This window comes from Medicago truncatula, chromosome 7 (assembly GCF_003473485.1).
Source record: "Medicago truncatula cultivar Jemalong A17 chromosome 7, MtrunA17r5.0-ANR, whole genome shotgun sequence".
NCBI classification, from domain to species: domain Eukaryota; kingdom Viridiplantae; phylum Streptophyta; class Magnoliopsida; order Fabales; family Fabaceae; genus Medicago; species Medicago truncatula.
In genome coordinates this window covers 13,142,413-13,165,844 of record NC_053048.1, presented here as the reverse complement: position 1 = coordinate 13,165,844, position 23,432 = coordinate 13,142,413, and the positions used below count along the sequence as shown (strand labels likewise).

General features: G+C 35.2%; 3 protein-coding genes across 4 annotated transcripts; 1 reads left to right on the top strand and 2 right to left on the bottom strand.

Annotated features, from left to right (window-relative positions):
* The first annotated feature begins 444 nt into the window (after window positions 1-444).
* On the top strand, window positions 445-13,357 carry LOC25498004 (DNA repair protein UVH3). Of its 2 annotated transcripts, XM_013592738.3 has the most exons (19): window positions 445-647; window positions 725-975; window positions 2,706-2,857; window positions 2,937-3,026; window positions 3,183-3,285; window positions 3,585-3,662; window positions 3,885-4,066; window positions 4,148-4,283; window positions 4,673-4,750; window positions 4,833-4,886; window positions 6,093-6,277; window positions 6,438-8,139; window positions 9,428-9,622; window positions 9,706-9,791; window positions 10,004-10,214; window positions 10,315-10,451; window positions 10,994-11,078; window positions 11,265-11,861; window positions 12,337-13,357. In XM_013592738.3, the coding sequence occupies exons 1-19, from the start codon at window positions 560-562 to the stop codon at window positions 12,946-12,948; spliced, it is 5,022 nt and encodes a 1,673-aa protein (XP_013448192.1). In that variant the 5' UTR covers window positions 445-559; the 3' UTR covers window positions 12,949-13,357. The 2 variants fall into 2 exon arrangements, with proteins under 2 accessions (XP_013448192.1, XP_024627213.1); XM_024771445.2 differs by lacking the exons at window positions 445-647; window positions 725-975 and having other exon boundaries at window positions 2,786-2,857; window positions 2,962-3,026.
* A 1,943-nt stretch (window positions 13,358-15,300) lies between these two features.
* On the bottom strand, window positions 15,301-18,588 carry LOC25498003 (2-methylene-furan-3-one reductase). Its single transcript, XM_024771257.2, has 4 exons — window positions 18,302-18,588; window positions 17,277-17,600; window positions 16,403-16,562; window positions 15,301-15,784 (listed from the first exon to the last, which is right to left on the bottom strand). The coding sequence occupies exons 1-4, from the start codon at window positions 18,503-18,505 to the stop codon at window positions 15,519-15,521; spliced, it is 954 nt and encodes a 317-aa protein (XP_024627025.1). The 5' UTR covers window positions 18,506-18,588; the 3' UTR covers window positions 15,301-15,518.
* A 1,408-nt stretch (window positions 18,589-19,996) lies between these two features.
* Window positions 19,997-23,432, bottom strand: LOC25498002 (CASP-like protein 4A1). The gene is made up of 3 exons (XM_013592736.3): window positions 22,749-23,432; window positions 22,138-22,273; window positions 19,997-20,401 (listed from the first exon to the last, which is right to left on the bottom strand). Exons 1-3 carry the CDS (start codon window positions 23,312-23,314, stop codon window positions 20,213-20,215), a joined length of 891 nt encoding a protein of 296 aa, XP_013448190.1. The 5' UTR covers window positions 23,315-23,432; the 3' UTR covers window positions 19,997-20,212.

Below are 23,432 nucleotides of genomic sequence, written 5' to 3'. Positions count from 1 at the left end.
GTGATTAAGAGTCTTGATTAAATACCACAAGACTTTTTTTAAATGACAAAGAATCTTGATTGAATAACACAAGACTTTTTTTAAATTGGAAAGAGTCTTGATTGAATACCACAAGACTTTTTCATGAAAAAAAAATCTTTTAAAATACCTTAGAATCATGATCCAATACACCCCCCTAAAACCATATTTTAGCCTCCTTTGAAATATTAATAAATCCCATAAAATTCTTAAAAGTCAGTGTGATAAATCCCTTAAAGTCTTTTAAAATCTCATAGAATCAATACAATCTCACAAAGTCTTTTAAAATTTTAAAAGACCTTTTTTTATTGAAATAGTATTTTAAAATCCTAATCCAATACACCCCTTAAAAGACAAAACTGATCGGTTTACTGCAAATTCAAAGAGGAAGTTGATAATTCACTCATTGACAGACTCTCTTCCAAGAGGCATATCAGATAGATATCGACACGTATAAGATACCCGTGTACTTAATTCCTTACAAAATATTTAGTTCCCTTGTCTGTGTTGACATCAACAGCATATCGTTTTCAACCGGAAAATGGGAGTTCACGGTCTCTGGGAACTACTCTCCCCCGTCGGTCGCCGCGTCTCCGTCGAAACCCTCGCCGGAAAAACACTTGCCGTCGGTAAATCCCTCAAAACCTTAATTTCCCTAATCCCTCTCAATCCTCTCTCAATCGTGTTCCTTTTTTCCTTTTTTCAGACGCGAGTATATGGATGGTACAGTTTATCAAAGCGATGCGTGACGAGAAAGGTGAAATGGTTCGTAACGCTCATTTGCTTGGATTCTTCCGTCGTATTTGTAAGCTTTTGTTTCTTAGAACCAAGCCGGTTTTCGTTTTTGACGGTGGTACGCCGGCGTTGAAGCGGCGGACTGTTATTGCTCGTCGGAGGCAGCGGGAGAATGCTCAGGCGAAAGTTCGTAAGACGGCCGAGAAATTGCTTCTTAATCACGTAAGGCCTTCTCTTTTTTTTGCTATCAACAATGAATGAAACACGCAAAGCATAGACATTGCCACCGAATAGTGATAGGCAGACAATAATAGTAACTCTGTCAGTGTAAAGAAAGTTTTTACACTGTCAATCAATTATAATCATCAATCATCGTGGGTCAAACACTTTGAAAACGAGTTTTTACTATGTTCGAGTAGTGCAGGGACACTATTTGTCCAACACTCTAACACTTATTCTCTTATCCAATGAAATCATTGTGGGTCCTACACTAAAGTGGTGGGAATTACATGAATTTCACTTAATAGGCGAGAGTGTCAATAAGTGAGTGAGTGTTGAGACTTAAGATAGTGTTGGAAAGAGAGTGTTCATAACATTTCTCTTGACTCTTAATCATAGTGTGTAATTTCTATTCATTGTCCGTGTACAAAGTTTGATACTGTCAATCAATCACAACCAAGCATACGTGTGACTTGAGGTGGTCAAGTTAATAGTCAAATATTTCTATCGATGTGACGATTGTGATTAACCAACAGTGTAAAAGTGCATATGAGTTATGTTTACTCACAACCACTTTAAAGTCAAACACATGATTGCTTGTGATGTGGGACTGTTTGAAACTTTTTACACCGACAATGCATGAAAATTAACCTCTTTATGAAATCGTAACTGATCGAACATAACCACATGTGACATGTGTCAGTGTTGTATTGGATATGAACACATGACGAATACTAGACACACCTTCAGTACGAATTACTGACACATGTTGAATACCAGACACATCTTCGTTACCAATTTATGACACATGTTGAATACCAGACATATCTTCAATATGAATTACCAACACATGTCGAACACCATACACTCATTCAATCCGAAGTATTGGTGCTACATAACATTCGTTTAGTTACACTGGGCATACAATTGGTTTCAGAATTTTTTTCTTTTTTCTTGATGTCCAATCACTTTTCTTTTTTATTAATTTTTGATGAATGTTGTATATTCACTTTTATTGACATGTTTCTCAGTTTTGTATCGGGAAAAACCGAGATATTTTTTACTATTTCTGTTGCAGTTATGTAATTAAAAGTAAATTCAGAAAATGGAAACTACAAAAAGTTTTCTTGAATCAGACTGTCTATTAACTTTTAAGCCTTGGCACTTGGCAGGCTTTTGCTTTGTATTTAAGTTTCAGTAGAAGGAAAAGTTATTTCAGATTTGCTTGTCAACATAATTTTTTTTGGAAAATTTGAAGTTCAGTGCAATTTGTTTACACTTTGGCATACACTTTTCGGACCAAAGTGATTGAAAAGTGATTTTTAGATTTTACCCTTTACTAACAGCAATGAGTAAAAATTAAGACCTCTCCGGGGACTCTATTTCGCTACCTCTAATTTCTTACCTCCTAAACTCAAACGAACATGCCTTGGATGATTATTGTTGTTCCTTTGTAACTTGTTCGCTTGCTTGGGGAAATGTGTCGATTTTGTGATTTTAGAGGGACACTTGTACTTAGTTCTATGTTAGTTGCAAAGTGAAAATCTTGGAATTTATATTGAACCTTAGTTTATGGCTGTGAAGTATATGTGTTTTTATGGGTCACAGGTATCTTTGGAAGATGAATTTATCACTATTTTCGCTAATGGAAGACGGTGCATTGAATATGTATTCTGCTATCTTAACTTTATTTATTTTTTTATTTTTTGCATTTTTTTTTTATTTCTTGACAGTTAAAGGCATTGAGGTTGAAAGAGCTGGCTGATGATATTAAGAACCAGAGACTGACGCAAAAGAGTGGCAAGAAGTCCCAGGAAAAATCTAATCAAATGGACTCTGTCGGTAGTGATTTAGAGAAAAGTCACACAAAAGAGCTAGAAGAAATGTAATTTGCATATACTGTTGTAAATCTTTGAGGCTTCTTTTTATCAGAATTTTATTCAATATTTTAATTATTGATTTAGGCCTGCATCTCTTTCTGTTGCTAAGGAGGACAGAAATCCACCGCAGACTAAAATATCGTCAAGTTACAACCAAGAGGAGCTTGATGAAATGTAATCCACCTATATTCATCCCAAATGAATTATATATACATAAAGCAACGGAGTATCTCATATATAAGTTCCATGAATTTTTTTTTTCTTTCCAAAATATAAAAAATCTTGAACTTGGTCAGTGACTTCCTATAATGTTTGGATGACTTAATTTAGGTTGGCAGCATCTATAGCTGCCGAGGAAAATGAAATACGATCCAGAGAAGGAATGACATCTACTGTAATTAATTCTTCAGATGCAGACGAAGAGACTATACTGGTATGTTTCCAAAAAGATGAAGTGGTTACAAAGTAGGAATTGCAATTATATGGTTTTCTATTATTGTGTACCATTTTTTGTAACTTATACTTTTTGAGAAAGTAAACGTAAATAGTAGAGTCATTGTAAATAGTTGAGTTATTGCGGTTATTAAGTAAATATTTGGTCACTAATCTGTTATATTGTAAATTTCTCTGTTTATTTTTAATAAGCTGTAATTTTTTCTGTTGATGTTCCTGAATCTGTTGTTGAATCTTTTTCACTTCTCGTTTCAATATATGTAATATTTTTCCTCTCAGCTCACAGCCAATGAGGAAGTTGATTTAGCTGTTTTAGCTGCTCTGCCACACTCGATGCAACTTGATATTCTTGCGCAGGTGAGATATTAGATGATCTTGCCTTTTCCCCTTTATCAATTTCTATTTTCTTACCTTTTAACTAACATATTAAATGAAAAGCAATAAAAGGATCAGATAAATCATTCGATGTTTAGATAATATTTACTTGAAAACATCATTGTCAGTTGGACATATATTATGATATATCGTCTTTCATTTGGTTTATATATTAAAACATTTTAGTTTATTGTTTGATAATAGCTCAAAGGGAAGAAAGCAGAAGGACCAATGAAGCAAGTTGACAGCCAAATAAGACATGGGGTCAGTGATTGTGGCAAGGGTAAAGGGATTATTTTCAATGAAACTGACATGGTTGGGTGTAGCTCAAAATGCGACGTGAACGGGACATCAAGCAGTGACAATCAAAACAGAATTGATGAAATGTAAGCCGAATAAAAAGTCATAATTTTGAAATTGTAGTGTCTTTTGTTGGTTGATCAATGTTGTTTTGATGATCCCATTAGGTTAGCCGCATGTATCGATATGGAGGAAAATGCGAAGTTAGTAAAAAATGTAACAAGTTCAAGTTCTCTCGGGAATTCCACCAATAAGGAAAAGGATGGTAACTATGATGAAGATGAAGACGAAGAGATGATACTGGTTAGTTATATTTCTACTGTGTTTGAGTTATTTAACTCTGGTCTGTTCTGAATGTATTTCAGGAAACAGCTTGGTCATTTTCCATTTTGGTAATCTTAACATAGGAAATCTCAATGATTTCAAATTTCACATTTATATTAAGCCGTGCTTGCTTGCAATGTTGGAAAATAGTAGTCGTGGTGGAGTGTCGTGGCGGATGATGTGCCAGCCGCTACAGGCAATTTGTGAAGGGCACATGCCATGGCGACACCATAGGTGGCAGTTTTGGCCATCCGTCGTACACCATCATCTACCATCCTCTACTCCAAACTTGAAAATTGTGGTGTCATGTAGCATTTAGTCTTAAAGAAGAAGAATAGTGTTTTTATTTCAATTGCTTTTTTTGGCAGCCATCTATGCACAGTGAAGTTGATCCAGCTGTTCTTGCCTCTCTGCCTCCGTCAATGCAACTGGACCTGCTTGTTCAGGTAATTGAGTTGGTAATGTAAGTTTTAGCTTAATAACCTTTTCGTTTATTCAGATATTAGTTATTGACTAGTTATTCTGCAGATGAGAGAGCGGTTGATGGCAGAGAACAGACAAAAGTATCAAAAAGTCAAGAAGGTTGGTGTAAAGAATTAACATGCATTTGAAATGTGAAACATGTGATTGGAAAGTATCATAAAAATTAAACTTGGAAAATATCATAAAAATTAAACTTGGAAAATATTGTACATATTAAGTAATTATGTATTTTTTTATGTAATAATTAAATTAAAATCTACCATTTACAAGTAAGAAACATCAATCAGCTCAGCTGAAGCAATTTTTATGACTAATATCCATCCCAACTCCCAATATTCGGAACTAGTCCTCTATTCATTATGTGTTGATTACAATAGGGACTCTTAACAGCCATAAAATGGCAGTTTGCTGGAAAACCTCAATGCCATGGTGCTGCCATAGCTGCTATTTAATAACAGCGGTGTTGGTACTAATTTGACTTCAATTTTGGTATTTATGTTGATGTTCAAGGAACTCATCACATACTGGTAGTCTTAAATACCAAAAGTAGTAAAACCTTTTGGGGTTCCATGCTATACAATAGGTGATTTAGAAACTGAACTTGTAACTAAATGTGAAGGTTGGACTCTGGATATAAAGCTCATACATTTACAAGATATATTTTAGTTGGTATTGCTTTTGCGAGAAATTAGAGAATACAGAAGAGTTGCTTTTACCGCGTTAAGAGGAGTGTTGATTCTAGAGGTGTAGCAGAGCAGGCTTGAGTGATGAGTGATCTTATTGGTCAATTGCTAGTTGAGGTCGTTGCACTGAAAATTTGGAAGACTACTCATTTTATTGAATGTAATAATGGAACCATTGATTGAGGATGTTCAACTCAAACTTTTAACACAAATGGGATATTCTGATTCCTAGCTATATTAGGGTTTAGTTGATACTTTGTAATGGTTTCCCATTAGCTGTTTTATATCTCTCAAAGTGGGTGACCATGTTCCTCATGCAGTTTTACAAGTCATTACTACAGATTTTAAGCTGTCTACTAACTTCATTTACAGTAACAAGTTAGATTATCTCCATGTTCTTTTAGTGATTTAGTTTGACATTATGCCGGTGCTTGATGGTTTTCTTTCTCTATTTACTATCTTCTAAACTTCTAAAACCGTTATATCTTTTTAATTATTTTTTATAAGAAAATTACATTTCCTTGATACTAATGGGTGCCTAGATAGTGTACATCTATGTGAAATTAGGAATCATCTATGGGAAATTAGGAATAATGCACGTCATCCAATTGGCATCTTTCAGGATCCTGCAAAGTTCTCTGAGCTACAAATAGAAGCTTACCTTAAAACTGTTGCTTTCCGTCGCGAGATAAATGAAGTGCAGAAGGCTTCTGTTGGAGGAGGAGTAGGTGGGGTACAAACTTCACGGATTGCATCTGAAGCCAACCGAGAGTATATATTCTCGTCATCTTTTTCCGGTGACAAACAGTGAGTAACACTATTTCCAATGATTTGGGCTTTTGGTTAGTAAAATGCCATTCTCAATAACTATTGCCCTTGACATGCTCAGGAGCTTTTCCAGTGCATATGATGTTTTATATATTTTCAATGTTGATAACTTTTATCTTTGCATTCCTTAACATTTCAGAGGACTTGCCTCCACCAGATTAGAGAGAAATGTTGAAGATACACAACAAATGCAACGGGGAACACATCCTTCACATAATTTTGTAAATAACATAACTGCAGGAAATGTTTCCAAGACTTCAGCTGGATTGGTTGGTAATGATTCTAGTGAGCCTGTTGATGAAAGTATTGAGACATATCTAGATGAGAGGGGTCGGTTTCGAGTTAGTAGGTCAAGAGCTATGGGGATGCGTATGACCCGCGATATTCAAAGGAATTTGGATTTGATGAAGGAGATTGAGCATGACAGAACAGATGTGAACAAGGTTGATAACATTGAAACAGTGCCTAATACAGATAATAGTCCTTTAGAATGTTCTGGGAATCAGCTTAGTTGTAAAGCACAAGAGGTGAATTTAGAATTAGTTGGAGAGAATGTGGAAAATGAGAAATTAATGCTTGGTAAGGATACTTCTATAGAGATATCCTTTGAATATGATTGCAAGAATGAATTTGCAAGCGGTGGGGATGATATATTTGCCAGTTTAGTAGGAGGGATATCTTTGGAGCACTCTCATGCTGATGATACTGTGGTGAATGTGCAACCTTCTGGTTCTGATTCAGATTGTGATTGGGAAGAAGGAACTGTTCAGGATAAGAATACAATTTTTCCTGGATATAATGAAGTGGGATTGAAGTCTTCAGGTGAGTATGATGATAATAATAATGATAATAATGACAGTGAAGTAGAATGGGAAGAAGGGGATTGTAATGGTACTACAAGTACCTTGTGTCCAGCTGAGTCGGGAAAGGTGGCATCAAAAGGGCACTTGGAAGAGGAGTCTGATTTACAGGAGGCGATTAGGAGAAGTATTGAGAGTACTCAGGATGGGAAACTTAAATACGTGTCATCTTCAGACGAGCATTCAAGTGCCTGTGAGAATAAATTAGATCCTAATTTAGAACATGGTGATAATGGTGGTTTTGGCTCAAACCCAATGGATTTAAATGATAGTATGGTGGATTCCAATTTGCCTAGGGAAGGTCATAATGAACAAAGTGAATTACATGAAACTGTAGGAGACAAAAGGGAAAATCATGTGACTAGAAACAACCGAGAAACTTCCCATTTCAACGGAAGTCAGTTAAAGTCATTTGTGGCAATTAATTCCAATAACACAGATACATTGATTAACGAACCTAGCAAACTGGATGGACATGATATTTTCGAAAATTCAATTTCAGATACAACTGCCATGATGATGGATGAAGTTCCTAATCCTATTGTTGCAGAGGAATCATTGGATAATCATAATGATGGTAAAACTTCTCTCTGTTGTAACAGTTTGTCCAATGTTGGTGTGACTGAAGAGGACAAAAATAAGCTTATTAATGAATCTGAACCAATGAGTAATTCTACTGACAATACAAATACTGCTATTCTTTCCATGGACTCATCTTTAAAAGGAGCTAAAAAAGACATTGATATGGAGCTAAAATTGCCTTCAGTTAACAATGATGGAAATTTTTCTATGGAAAGGACTAGTAACGTCTCCCAAGGCTCGATGAACGTCCCAGGAGATTTTCCTGTACAATTGGATGAGGTTCAATTGAATGAAGAAATGCAAATTCTTGATCGGGAATATAGGAACCTAGAAAATGAGCAGAGGAAGCTTGAGCGTAATGCAGAATCTGTTGACAGTGAATTATTCACTGAATGTCAGGTGAGAAACTGAAGTTGGTCTATTCATCATCTAATCATGAATAACTACTTTTTTCAGGAAAAACGATGCTGTGGTGTTTCATGCTTTTCCTACCTGTTTAGTTTTCCCCTAGCAACCGAAACACCTGTTAAGCACCAAAAGTAATTTTGATTGAAGATATGTGGATATTAACAGTCTAAAAACAAAGGGGAAGCAAATGGAGGAGATATGCATTTTTGAGGCACTGATTTAACACAACATGATTTTGTTCCTGAATAGGGAAGCAAATAATCAGCATTGAAAGGGACAACTAGGATGGAACTCTTCTCTTTCAGAGAAGAGTATGTATAGAAATGTTACTGTCACACATTAAACTAGAATTTCAAAACAATTGTACAATACTAGATGTTTTACCTAAAATTAGTTCTGACAGAGATACTAAGGGTCTGTTTGGGAGGTTAGGAAGGGATGGGAGGGCTTTGGAAAAAAAAGGAAAGATAGACCCCCAACTTGAATGGGGAGTTCAGTTTTCTTCATAATACAAAATCCCCTTAATTTGGGGGAACTCAAAAAATCTATCAGAGAAGGATTTATAAAAATACTTCAAATCCTTTCCATATTGTTATAATACTCTCAAAATAAAAAATATATTAATCATAATTATTCTCTCATCAGTCCCTGCAAATTCACTCTCAAATAAGGTGGAACATTTCTCTTTCTTCCCCCCCCCCCCCCCCCCCAAAAGCCCTCCTCTCCACCGCAAACTCCCAAACGAAGCCTAAATATTTTTTCTGGGCAGATGTGCCAAAATAGTCAGAGTAAACATTATTAGAGTGTTTGTTTATATCAATATTTGAGATAAGCCTCAGAGCTGTCTGGTTTATAGTGTTTTAGAACAAGTGTTGTAATATTGGGTCTGTTATCAGAGAAAGCCAACAGCCTAATATAAGGTTCATTATAAAGCTAACTGCACTCATCATTATGTGTGTCTGTATCTTAAACTATTGCATAAGATTTTAAACTTTTCTAGTGGTTACTTTTTACATGCGTTAGGCACTAGCTGACTGAGTAATCTAAGCTTTGGTGCTGTTAAAGAACAAGATTAATTAGTTGAGGCTTCATCCTAATAATTTGCATTTTATTGTTAAGGTTTTTGAAACATTTTTTGTTCAGACAGATGTGATAATTAACTTCGCTTTTTTAATTATTCCTTTTCTCATTCTATATAGGTATACCTCTTGATTAGTGATTTTCTACTCCTTGTAGCATGTTAAACAATTATGTTTCTCATGCTTCTGGTACCCTGTAGGAACTACTGCAAATGTTTGGCTTGCCATATATTATTGCTCCTATGGAAGCTGAGGCACAATGTGCGTACTTGGAACTCTCTAAACTGGTTGATGGTGTTGTCACCGATGACTCTGATGTCTTTTTATTTGGGGCACGCAGCGTTTACAAGAACATATTTGATGATCGCAAATACGTAGAGACATACTTCATGGAGGTCAGTATCTGTTAATTCTGGTGCCCATGAATAAATTTCTGTTATTTTTTTTTCTTGTTCTTGAAATTTTATCAATGTTTCAGGATGTTGAAAAGGAGCTTGGATTGAACAGAGAAAAATTAATTCGCATGGCACTTCTTCTCGGGAGTGACTATACTGAAGGTGTAAGGTGTGACAACTATTTACCTTGCTTGTTCTGGTGCATAGGTATAGGTGTGGCTAGTGAGGCATGCCTTTCTACATGGAGATAAACTAATGTTTCTTTTCATTATCCAACTAGTAATAAGATATTTTCCGTATGTATTTTCCCTGCATTTGTAGCAGGATATCAGTTATAGGCTCCACAATTGTGACATGACTGGATTTTGTGTGGTAATGTAGTGGGATTGGCATTGTTAATGCTATTGAGGTTTTAAATGCGTTCCCTGAGGAAGATGGATTACTGAAATTCCGGCAGTGGGTTGAGTCACCAGATCCCACCATCCTTGGAAGGTTGGATGCAAAATCTGTATCTAAGAAAGGGTCAAAACTTGAAGAAAAGGAGTCGCCTGATTACATCCAAGAAACAAAGCAAACTTTCATGGATAAGCATGTAATTGATTTCAAGCTTTATCCGCTTCCAGTAATATATTGACCGGTAATTTTGAACTTTATTGTGCTTGGATTTCATATGTTTTTTGTTTTCTAAACAGAGAAATGTTAGCAAGAATTGGCATATTCCTTCTTCTTTTCCAAGTGAAACAGTTATATCTGCTTACATATCTCCACAAGTTGATAAGTCAACTGAGCCTTTCGCATGGGGAAAGCCAGATCAGCTTGTTCTTCGCAAGTGAGTTTGTGTTTCTTTTTTCTTTTTCTTTTCTGTTTCCATAGCCCTTATTTCCACCTAATTATTGTAGAAAAGAATGGGTAAAAATTGTTGTTATTCAGGAGGGAAAGCACCCATTAAATAGGAGAATTACAATTATTGTCAATTCCTAAAAGGTCACAAAATAAAATACTGATCTTAGAATTAATTGAGAATATCCCAACTGCTGTGACTGAAATGACAGTTAAGCCTAAGAAAATATAGAGTAGAAACAGATGTAGATTGATAGAGAAGTGTATTCGCTCACACATCCCCTCAAGCCCAAGATGGGTGAGGTGATAAAAGCTCAGTCACCTTGAGTTTGTCCCTCAAATACTCTGCTATGATTGAGCGTTAGAGAATGATAAACCAACAGTCCTTCCCAGAATGATAAACTGATGCATTTCAGTTTTTCGAAATTCTATATCGATGGCACCTTTGGATTGTTCTTTTAATTACCTTGTTTTGAAAATGTACATGTATTTCAATATTCTACAATACTCTGAGTTGCTTCTTGCATACAGAATGTGCTGGGAGAAATTTGGGTGGTCTAGCCAGAAAGCAGATGAGTTGTTATTACCTGTTTTAAAGCAATACAACAAACATGAGGTTAGAGACTTTGATTTATTGTTCTGCTCCCTGTTTTTAGTGATTATGTTATTTTTTTTGGTTGTATTGGTAGAGAAAATTAATTTGATCGATCACTATGAAGGCTAGTATTCTTGTTGGTTATCTACTGTCTTATTAGTACTCCTACTCATTATTAATATCCTGATATTGAATATTATAATGTAGACTCAACTGCGTTTGGAGGCATTTTATAGTTTCAATGAAAGATTCGCAAAAATTCGTAGCAAGAGAATCAAGAAAGCAGTAAAAGGAATTACTGGTAAGCCACCTTCAGATTTAATAGCTGATTCTTCAGGGAGCATGTCCAATGGTACAAAAAATGGGATAGGAAGTTCTGTTGACCCTGAGGATGACAAATTGGAGACTTCAAAGGGAACAGATAAAAGTCTTGCAGCTAGGAAGAAATCGAAAGCAAAAGAGTCAACGAAAAGGAAAAATGATGGGAATACTGTTGCTAAGCAACATACAAAGAAAAAGAAAATAAATGATGTTTCTTCTTCTGCACCTGCTGCATCTGAGATTGAGAATTTACAGCCATGTATGCAAACAGAAGGGCAATATGATGGTGAGGATTTAGTTCAGATAAAAAGTAGCCGTGGGCGAGGAAGAGGTAAAGGTGTAGGAGTGACAAGAGGCAGGGAGAAGAAAAGTCGTCATTTTCAACCGTCTGAAACTGAAACATCATCTAGTAGTCTTGATATTGACAATCACGAGCCAAGAGCACAAGTTGATTTGTCATCAGTTCCTGATGTTAAGCGAAGGGTAAGCTTCATTCTGATTAGAATTTTTGACCTGAAAATATTAAATACAATGCTCCTTCAGGTTTTTTTCTCTCTTGAGATCCTTCCATTGTTCTTAATCTTATAATTAACTTAAAAAAAGATATAATTTGGTGCTTTTCAGTCCAGTCAACTTCACGAAATGTCTCTGTTATCCCTATCTAACTTTGTTATTTATGATTGATTTTAGTTGTAATCTGTTTCTACCCACCCACCCATAAATTCCTATTACGTATGCAAAACAAGCAACATCTTTTCTATCCCGAAAAACAGAGAAGAAATCAACCGGTTTCTTTAATACATTTGTTTATGTCCTACTTACGTGTTGTTTTCTTTAATACATTCTTGAGATGTGATCTCGAAAACTGTCATCTATTTTTTCAAGGATAAAAATGAAAAGGCTTCTTTAAATAATAAATAAATAATAGATCCTACTAATCCGTTGTTTACTTTTCCAGTCAATGCGATCTCGGAAACCTGTCAACTATTCTTTCGAGGACCTTGAAGTTGAAGATGCTGTTGATTCATTTGATCAGAGCAATCAGAAATGCTTGCGTCGAGAGCTAGTAGAAGAAAAATCTATGTGCATTGATGGTTCCAGCATAGGGAAAGAAAGCGGTATGCTAGAAATTCCTCTGAAGGATAACTTGCCGGCAGACTATCTGGAGCCAGAAACAGATGCTGGTGCAGCAACACCAAGGACTCACCCTTCAGATGACTATCTTGAAATGGGAGGTGGATTCTGTGTAGACGATAGTGAGATGGATAACAACCATGATGCAATTGATGATATGAACACGAGTACTGCAAACTCTCCACCCTTTTCTGAATTATTGGGTGAAACCGATCGTGATAAAAGTAGTTCAGATATATTATTTTTGGGTGCCGAAAAGGCTACAAGTGAGACACAACATGGAGGGGAATGTAAAAACTCCAACAAACTGCCAAATGACCATCTTCTAAATGCTGACATAGGGGTATTAATACCAGAGAATGCTCATCACAATAGTGAGAGCTCCAATGTAGCTTTTAGCGCTATGCCATTTTTGAGGAAGAAAAGAAAGAAATGAAACATTCCCAACTCTGAATGTCTCAATTGATCTACCACTGTAAATAGTTTTTACATTTTATCTTCCATTTGATCGGAAAGAGAGGGCTGTGCTGACATGGTGGTTTTTTCCAATTGGGATGTTCCGATCATTTTGTGGGTTGTATAATTACTTTACCACACAAACCCCTTTGTTTCTGTTTGGTTGTTTATTTGATGCATTGAAAGTGGAAAATGATGTGCCCCCAAGTTAGACCCATTGCACGTAGGATGATTCCATCAAACTTGTATTGTATCACCGATTTGAGGCCAAAGTAAAAAAAAACTCGAGGGTGCGTATTGGGATGGCAATGAGATATATATGACTAGGGTACTATCAACTTTTATGTATAATATCCATTTTGTGTATCAACTGTTAAGTACTTCATTTATGAAGCTAATTATAAAATCAAAACACAAATGATGTTTAGAGTAAAAATTCATTTTAAGTCCCTCACAAAACACTGAGCTAAAGTTGGTCTCTAGAAGGAACAAAACTCAACTTTTAGTCCTTTACTAAAATAAATTGGGATAGTCCTGAGACTGCGCTATTTGTGATTTAAATGTGGACCGTTAACTTAAATGTGTTGTTTAACATCGTTAGTTATATGACATTGTGGTACACCTATGAAAGTTCATTTTGACAACTCCTACAAACGTGATTGCCAACAAGTATTAGTTTAGTGCTAACTTGTACCCTTAAGACACAAGTTTGGAAGTTAAATGTAGAAAATTTAATCTTGGAAATTGTGCATTTAATGTCTTGAAAGTTTAACAATTTATTTTTTTAATACAAAACTTATGTTTTAATTCTTTTGTTAGATCCTTAACTTATGCCATTTGGGCACAAGTTAGCATGACGCTTAGTTTAGCAATGACAGGTTGATTTTGTGTTTTAATGTCAGATTATGTTCCTACTTTTTTTCTTTCATTTCGTGATTGTTCATATTTCAGCCGAATTAGTTCTGTTTGAACTAAATAACTAAGAGCATGATTATCGTTTATTTTATGGAAGTATCTTCACAAATGTCAATGAACATGTGTCGGGCAACACCGATAATTGGCTTTCAAATTGCGTAGCCAAAGTTTGGAGCGTATCCCTCCATGGCAACCGTGCCCAAATGTGGGGTCAATGGGATCTCATTTAATTTTTTAAAGAATGGTATGAATATTTAGAAAATATAGTTGTGTTGTTTAAATAATTGAGAAGTGTGAAGTAATATAAAATATTAAATAAGGCCTATTTAAACAACCAAATTGAGTGGCATGAATGTGAGTACTTTAAGTATCCTTACGTTTTTAATAAAGTGTAGTTTTAATCCTTTCATTAAGGAAGAAGAAAGTAAAGATGTAATTTTTTATTTATGAATTTTATTAATAAAGTGTAGTTTTGATAAAATATTCCGTTTAATATTGTCATATTAATCTCTCAATATACTTACTACTACTGCTCTCATCAATCCGTATAAATACTTAATTACTGTCATATTAATCCGAAAAGAGTTATTTTAACACTTTTAGAGTCAATATGGAGCAAAACATTCATGAAGTCTCTTTGTCCATCCACTTGAAGACCTTCTAACACACCCCAAAACTCAGCCATATAAGCACTAAAACTTCCCACATACTTGAAATATCCACAAATACACTCATCATTCCAAAATATATGCTCCACCCAACCATGTTTCCATGCTTTAAAATTCATACGATGTTTGGCCATAATTTCATCAAGTTACACCACAAATCATTGGCCTGATCACAAATAAACCAACATACAAATTTTTTTGCTCATACTTCCCTCACAACAAAGCTCACAACTACCACTTCGTAAATGATATCCCAACTTCATCCAACCTGATGCCTGGTCTCCCCAAATCTCTAGGCCTCGCAATTAATTCCCAATAAACTACATGAAAACGACGACTTTTATAGTTAGTGATCACCCCAAATAAAAGCATGTTGCACGTAATACACTTTTTTGGAACAATACTCTTCATCATACCTTGAAGAGGTAAGGTACGACATCAATAGCTGCTCGAGCAAGGGCAACTCGACCTGCAAAGGATAACTGCTTAGCCTTCCACGAGGACAATGTAGCATTAACTTGGTCTATGAGAGACTGACACTCTACTTTTTTTCAGTGCCCTATCTACCAAGGGAATACCAAAATACTTCCCTAGATTAGCAACTTCCATAAGTCTGATGTACCAACTAACTGACTTCTAACCACACTACTGGTATATTTAGAGAAAAAAAAAAGTTGCACTAACCTTTTACTGTTACAAAAACTCAACAGAATCTCCATTTCACTTAACATTCGTCTCAACAGTAGTAATAGAGACCAAGATGAACTATATAATATATGAAGCAAACTAGTTACCATATTATTATTATTCCATTAACCAAAAGTACATAAGCCAAATGTGGCAGGTTTTCAACCCCAAACCAAATACAAATCCAGATCATACCAAAGTACTCCTCAGACCCAAAACAAAAACACATTAAATTGCAAAGATTTTATTGGTCTGTTGTGTCGCGTAACTATGTTGAACTTCATGGAATGGGATGGATAACAACTTTTCCAGTAGCTCTACCAGTTTCCAGATAGGAAAATGCTTCAACAGATTGAGAAAATGGAAATGGACTCTTGGGGTCGAGCACTGGCTTCACCTTTCCACTCTCCAAGTATGGATTTAGTTTCTCTAAGATAGCTCCATTAGAAGGAAGAATGAAAAATATTGATGGTGGAAATCCTGGTGGTACAATTGTCACAACTTTGCCACCTTCTTTCAGAGCCTTGAATGCCTTCTCAGTTTCACCTGGTTTTTCATTTCAACAAAAACAAAACAGGTTTTAGTTGATTCGATAACAACGTAATATGTTTCCTACTTCACCTCCTAAAACTTGGAAAAAAATAAAAACAGAATTGATACATATATATAGATAGAGAGCATTGCATTAATTTTACATCATTGATTACGTTTACTACATAGTTAATGAATATAACAAGGTGTTGCAACTCATTAATCATCTATAGAACATAGCCATGATTTTGAACTCATTAACCACGATTTTAGGTGTATAGTTGAACATATCGTGGTTGTAACATATACCATGTTTATTTGAAAACCTCAAAATCGTTGTCAATGACATTCAAAATCATGGGTAGTTACATTGGCGGACGGTTAATGAGTTGTGACACCTTATTAAATTTGCTAATGATCTACTAAACATAATTAACCACTTTTTTTTTTAAGAAGCCAAACTAGCCCACCGAAATTGGCACCTGGCTGAGACATTGAGAGGAGCAAACTCCAAGGTCCCAAGCCAAAACCACTAGGCCGACCCAAATGGTTTTAATTAACCACATATTTAAATTAGCCACGTGTTTAAATTGTATTAGCCAGCTAAGTTGTTGTTGCTATTTCAAATCTTACCTACTGTATCAAACACCACATCAAACTTCTCAGGCAGGTCTTCAAAATTCTCCTTTGTATAATCAATAGGTAAATCAGCTCCTAGATTGCTCAACAGTTCTAGTTTCTTGGTGCTAGATGTAGCTGCTACCTTGGAAGCGCCATAAACATGCTTGGCAAGCTAAGCACATCCAAAAGCATAATTATAAACAAATTGTAATAAATTATGAGAAAAAAATGAACGATCAGTTGGGAAGTACGATTCTATAATGCAATGAAATCAACAAAGATTTCCAAGTAGGGAATCTACACTAGAAGACGGCCATTCTTGCAGTTACAATCAAGGTTATAAATAAAGGTCTGCGACTATGATCCAGATTGTGACATCAGGGCTTTTAATATCTTTGCGACCATAATGGAACCGTGATTAAGGTTGCATTTGGCCGCGATTCACACAATATCAAGGATACCAATGCGACCAGAATCAGGAAACACAAGCAGCAGTCATTATGCAATGCAATTCATACAAAATTTCTGCTATTGAATCTACACTAGAAAACATGAATTACTGCTGGTACAGTCATGGTATTAAATAAAGGTCTGCGACTACGATTTGGGGCATCAAAATTAGGAATTTTCATGACTGCATGACCGCAACGCGACCACAATAGATGCTACATGGGTCCCACTTGTTCCTCATTCTCCACATTACCAAACCAAAGATTACAACGCAACAATAACCACAATCACTAAAAACAAACTGTCATTAGGTGCTAGCGTTATGAGTCAATTGATCAAATTTAAACTTTGTTGATGCAATGAGATGAGATGAGATAACTAACACCTTGAATCACAACAAAACAAACACATTTACGTAGAAGCAATTAATAGATACCTGAATAACATGTGTTCCAACTCCACCAGCACCACCAAGCACAAGTATGGATTTACCAGCAGAGAAGCCGGTTCGTTCAAGGCCTTCATAAGCAGTCTCAATTGTCAAAGGAAGACTAGCAGCCTCAGCAAAGCTCAGATTTTTCGGCTTGTGAGCCAACAGTATCTCTTCTGCAGCAGTGTACTCTGCCAGTGAACCAATGACCTTTGGATATTCCAAAGCTTTCACATTGATATCACCATAAACTTCATCCCCAACCTTAAACTTCTTCACTTCACTCCCTACCTTAACCACAACTCCAGATACATCATATCCTGGTGCAGTCTAGATCAGACCCACAGCCCAACAGAGAGAGATTAGTTGTGGATTAATAATTTATAATGAGATTAATTTCTATACACGGGCACTGTAAAACTTTTTACATATGCATCGAATCAAATCAAATCAAATCACATCATACTTCTACTTTGTATGTTAATTTTTAAAATATCTTTACAAATATCTACATCGGTTGGTTTTCTAATATATTGTCGAGAATCATGGTAGAGCCAAAGAAAAATAAATTGAGAGAAATATTGATTATCTGAAACTCATCAAATGATAAAAGATTATTCCAATCAGCGTAAGATACTATAGTGCAATGTTTTAAAATGCGAAAATCGAACCAGACCTTCAGGTCATGGTTAATCTTTTATAAACCACTCGAACCGGGACGAAACCATAGTCAAACAGCTTAAAAAATTATATACAATTCTGTTTCATGATTTAACCAATTGAATTGTCTAGTTGGATTCTTAAATTTTAGCAATTGCGGTTAGCACAAATAGTTAGACCTAGCTATGACTAGTGTTCTAATCCGAAATTTATTGTCGATAAGTTATACGTAAATTCCTTATAAAAAAAAAAAGTTATAGATAAATCTCATTGTAAATTTTCGATAAGGTTCGTATATCTAGCATGTATAAGTTTTATTATAAGGACACTTATATAAATGAAAGTAATATAATATAAATGAAATGGATTACTGGTAAAGGGGAGTCAGAGGCTTTGAAGGCTCCTTCCATTCTCTTATAATCAATGGGATTAAGAGAAGCAGCAGCAACTTTGATAAGAACTTGATCATCCTTCACTTGAGGAATAGGCACGTTTGGATCAAACTTGAGAACATCAACAGAGTGACCATATTCTGAGTAAGTCCAAGCTTTGATGGTAGTTATTTCAGAGGCCATGATTGTTGGAAATGAGAAATGAATTATTTGATAAAAGTGATTTGAGGATAATAAAATATCAGCTTATTGACTGACCAAGACCATGCTTTTAACGTGATTGGATAAACGTATATTTAAAGTGCTTTTGGGAGATGCCAGTACACTAACTGTCGGATCACATTCACATTTGTTATTGTTCATAATAATGCAAATTAAATTGATAAAAAAGGATAGTAAAGGAAAGAAATAAATATTTGTACGAAAATAATACGATAGTAAAGGAAAGATTTCTTTTTTTGAAGGAAAGAAATAAATCTGTACAAAAACAAATTAAAGAAATAAATATTTGTACTAAAAAAGAAAAGGAAAGAAATAAAAAAAAATTAAGTATGCAATAGACAAATATGAACCTGGACTAGAAAACATCTACATACGTAATTATTAGTTCTCATTATCATGCTTTATGCTTATTTCTTTATTAGTTTCTCGATTTCATAATTCAATTATCACATGAAAATTAAAAGAAATTTTCTAAAAAAGAATACATGTTAAAATTTTGGAAATTCAAATCCAAAACAATCATTGTCATTTCCTCTATCTATCAAAAAATAAAAAGATACAAAGTTTTCACACTACATGTTCTTTTCTTCAAATTGATTTAAGTGTCTAATGTTCATTCCCTTAACTCAGCTATGGTTAACTCAGGTCTCTCAAAATCGCCTATATTTATGGAAAAGAAAAGAAAGTCGATCGGGAATTGCTTACAACCTGACGGTTGAACAATCTGAAGGACATATTGAACAACCGTTTAATGCCTTTGCCTTGCATAGGTTGTGTCCGTGTAAACACACGTTATGGATTCGATTGTTGGTTGTAGTGAAACTTATGCGTCTTAAAACGTTATAAACGATATGGTGCCTAACTTATTGTTATCTTGTTGCTATACGACAAGAGTGTGAAGCTCGTTATTTGCCTTATATTTACAGTTATGTTGAATTACACGTCTCACTAGAGATCCAACTCAAGAAAACTGTTCTCATATACTATTATTCTTGAAAAAGTATTCAAGAACCATGTTCGGTTGTATTTAGAGGGTCAGTTTTTCAATTGAATGTACTAGTATTCTTTTTTCTTTTTGAAGCAATGTACTAAATCAATATTTAAGTTGACTAAAACAAAAAATTGATACATTTATAGGGAAAAAAAACATTGAACCTTAAATATTGATTGATTCTTTAGGAAAGAACTAATGCTTTCATAATCTTAAAACAAATAGTTGTAAAATTAATATACAAACATTCTGCATATTTGATTAATTCTTTAGGAAATAATTAAATTATCTTTTTGTCTGAGTCTTGGGAAGTGAATTAACTTCTAACCAGTTTAGACTTTATAGAAATGGATTCCTCTTGGCCATTTGATCTAAATTGAGATCGTTTAACAGCTTGGAATTGATTGTATAATCTGGACCGTCATCCGATTTCAAATCAATGGCTAAAATAAATTACTGTGTGCTAAAGCATATCATCTTATTAAATACCAAAAGCACAAGAGATACTATACTACAATCCCATCAGTATCTTTACAATATAAGATCGACACAAGCAGAAAGTGAACTTTTTACATTTATGTACAAAGTATTCTTTCTGAAAACTTGTGATACTACCAATTCAGAACCAATATATAAGAGTTATAAGAGTTTGCATACTCCACTTGTATTTATACAAATTATCTGAACCTACAAACAATAGAACCTGAGACTAGAGAAGTCAGGGCAAATGCCGCAAAAGCAATGAAGGACAAAACCACAGATGCATTTGCCATGAACGGGAACTTGTCGTTACCCCAGTTGGACTCCCAGTCATAAGCTCTAGTGGCAGCCGATGAGGATGCCGACATTAGAAGGTATGTCAAGATCTGCAAGCAGTCCAACAGAAGGTTAGCAGTCGTTGGTGCATGTAAGCATGCATCAAACTAGAGAATCATGAAAAACAGAGTGAACAACAACAATACCGAAAGGCCTACTTTGAATTAATTTACAACATAGTATATAATCAAGGATTAGAAGTGTCAAACATAGAACGGTATAAGCCAACTGAGTTTCAGGGTCCAAATATTAGGAAACTGTCAATCTATCATATATACAGTCACAACTGTGCTCTCCTTTTTATGACCACAGACTTTGCCATTAAATCTGTTGAAACTTTAATTAAAGTGACTATGAAGTAGATGAGCAGCACGCATTAATTTAGTACTTTAAAGAATATACAGTCAGGTGACATTCTATTTAGAGTAATCTCAAAATCAGCAAATTAACAAAAGTCCATTAGCTTTGTCGAAAGGCAAACCTTCATGTGGATGGAAGATTAACCAAAACAAGAAACAGTTGAAATAAAGTGCCAAGAGTTATGAAATTGTGTGTTCATTAATCTTTGAAACCTTAGTTCAGTTATCCGAGCCTAATTTTCACCATCCTTTCTACTATAATAAGTGTTACCCCAACTCCAAAAGCAAAAATACAAAGCATGTGAAATGATCTTTTGTTGAATGAAATTACATACGGGGAAATATGAGTTTTGTTTGGTTTCAACAAGATAAAAAAACTTGTTAAAAAGTCAAATAAGTTTAAATAAGTTTAAAAAAAAAACTTGTTTATGTAAAAGTTAAATAAGTTTATGAATCTTAGCATATATAGATTTGTAGATGTTTAAAAAGTCCAAGTGAAACCAAGCTTGAGTTGCAACAGGAGCTGTCACGGTTTGAGATGCTGGCTATTGTTGTGGTTGGATTGGTGTAGGGGAGGGAAACGTGTACACAGACCATGAAGATTCGCAGATAGAGGGAAAAAATGGGTGGTTTTACTGGTTTTGTGGAGGTGAACGGTGTTGGTGAAGTGGAAGAAGTTACTGCAGTGTCCAAGAATGTGGAGAATAATGTTGAGAGGGATGGTATATCCTCTTTTCGAAAAAAAATACTTTGGTGCGTTGATGGTAAAAATTAACAAATTTGACTCCTCTAATGTTAGTAAAGTATAAAGTGAGAAAATCAAAGGTTATTCCTTGTTAATTTAATATGATTTGTTATGATGTAAGGTTGCACATCCAATACCCACCTTTGATTTAATTAATAGTTGATAATATTCACTTTACACACTAAAAAATGAGTTACTCACTTTAGAAGAGCCGGATCCAAAATTAACTTAGACCACCTTAAGTGCTACCTTAAAAAGTAGATGATAACCCACAAACAAAACTTCTGCGACTGAACAAACTAAATTCTAAACTTTGGTTTTGGAAAGGGGTGTGCAACTTGGAAACCAACTTTCAGAAAGCAAGAAGTCAGACTCAAAACAGGTGAAAAGGAATTAAAAAGCACTGCAAAAATGTCTATGCATGGACCGCACAAGTTGGTCTCTGATGCCTGAATTTTGACCTTTTAAAACTGGATTCGATGACTTCATTTTAGAAGAAATATTTACTTACAAGCATGCATATGACTCGAAGTTACATTTTGTAATTGTAATCAATCAATTCAGATCCTATAATTTTTCACTTTTTACCAACATAATCATCACAACAGGTCCCTTTACTACTTTATTATTCAATTCAACATAAATTCAGAAGCGCAAATTTGCAACGAGAGGCTTTAGTTACCTGATCCAGTGCAAAAGTAAAGTAACCCCTTAGCTTGTGCTCCACTATATGCTTTTTGGTAATCAAGTACTTCACAAGATCACATATCTGCACCGCAGAATAGACAAACCCAATCACATTCACTGATAAGCTATACCTGCAACGCAAAATCACACACATCACATAACAAATTAACAATACAATTGCAAGATTCTAAAAACCTACGGAAATTAACATCTAATTACGTTTTTTTTTTTTAAGAAGCCAAACTAACCCATTGAAATTGGCACGGGGAGAATCGAACTTGAAACCTTGACAGCCGACAGGAGCACACTCCAAGGTCCCAGGCCAAACACCATGAGGCCAACCCAAATGGGTTTTCACATCTAATTAAGTTAAAATAAAACAAAGATTAAACGGAGTCACTATAGTCTATCTATCATAATCACAAAAACATCTTCCAACATATATTTTACAAGTTAGTTTGGTCCTCAAATAGCGAAATGTGTATTTAAGAATGTATTTTGAATTTTCAATACATTTAGAAACTGTAATAACAACGACTCACACATTTAGGGACGAAAATAACTATTCACTAACGAAAGTGTCGAATTAGAATCAATGTAACTAACCTGAATTCCTTGTACAAATAGAAAGAGTCAATAGCCCAACCCTTTTTTCTATCAGCAGCCAAAACCGACCAAGAAACCAAACAGAAAACAAAACCAGCAACTCTAAGACCCAACAAAACCTTATTCAAACTCACAACTTTTTCAGACCTCAACAAACTCTTCACATCGGGTCTTAACCCCCTCTTAACACCACCACCACTGGTGGCGTCTTGTTCTCGTTCTCCTTCAACACCACCACCATCACCACCACCACCACCACCACCACCGGCGTCTCGTTCTTGTTCTCCTTCAACATCTTTGAAACCTACAAAACCCTCTTCTGCACCGGGATCTACCCTGGTGACTACAGCTGGCTCAACCTGAAACCGGTGAGCCGTGACCAACGGCGGTTGCACGAGGACTAGAGGGAGGGAGCGGTGATCGTCGGAGATTGGTGAGTCGGAGAGTGAATGGAGTGGTGGTGAAGGGGATTTGCTACTACTTTGTTCTATGTTGTTGTGTTCTTCTTCATCTTCTTCGTTATGGTGTAATTGAGTTTGATTTTGTTCAGATTGTTGATTCTTCATATTTGAGAACCCTAACACAGCAAGGTTTTCACTCTTGCACACTAGTGGATTTATTTATTTTTTTTCTTCAACCAAGGACTTTCAATTTGTGTGTAAGAGACTAAACAGTAATAGTCTT

Excerpts from the sequence above, each read along its gene's own strand:
- LOC25498004 (XM_013592738.3), top strand. The coding sequence starts at position 560 with ATGGGAGTTCACGGTCTCTGGGAACTACTCTCCCCCGTCGGTCGCCGC. Across the intron at positions 10,215-10,314 it reads AAACTTTCATGGATAAGCAT|AGAAATGTTAGCAAGAATTG; the intron begins GTAATTGATTTC and ends TTTTCTAAACAG. Across the intron at positions 11,079-11,264 it reads AGCAATACAACAAACATGAG|ACTCAACTGCGTTTGGAGGC; the intron begins GTTAGAGACTTT and ends ATTATAATGTAG.
- LOC25498003 (XM_024771257.2), bottom strand. The coding sequence starts at position 18,505 with ATGGCCTCTGAAATAACTACCATCAAAGCTTGGACTTACTCAGAATAT. Across the intron at positions 17,601-18,301 it reads CCTCTGACTCCCCTTTACCA|ACTGCACCAGGATATGATGT; the intron begins GTAATCCATTTC and ends GGTCTGATCTAG. Across the intron at positions 16,563-17,276 it reads TTGGAACACATGTTATTCAG|CTTGCCAAGCATGTTTATGG; the intron begins GTATCTATTAAT and ends GGATGTGCTTAG.
- LOC25498002 (XM_013592736.3), bottom strand. The coding sequence starts at position 23,314 with ATGAAGAATCAACAATCTGAACAAAATCAAACTCAATTACACCATAAC. Across the intron at positions 22,274-22,748 it reads TATTTGTACAAGGAATTCAG|GTATAGCTTATCAGTGAATG; the intron begins GTTAGTTACATT and ends TTTGCGTTGCAG. Across the intron at positions 20,402-22,137 it reads TTACTTTTGCACTGGATCAG|ATCTTGACATACCTTCTAAT; the intron begins GTAACTAAAGCC and ends GACTGCTTGCAG.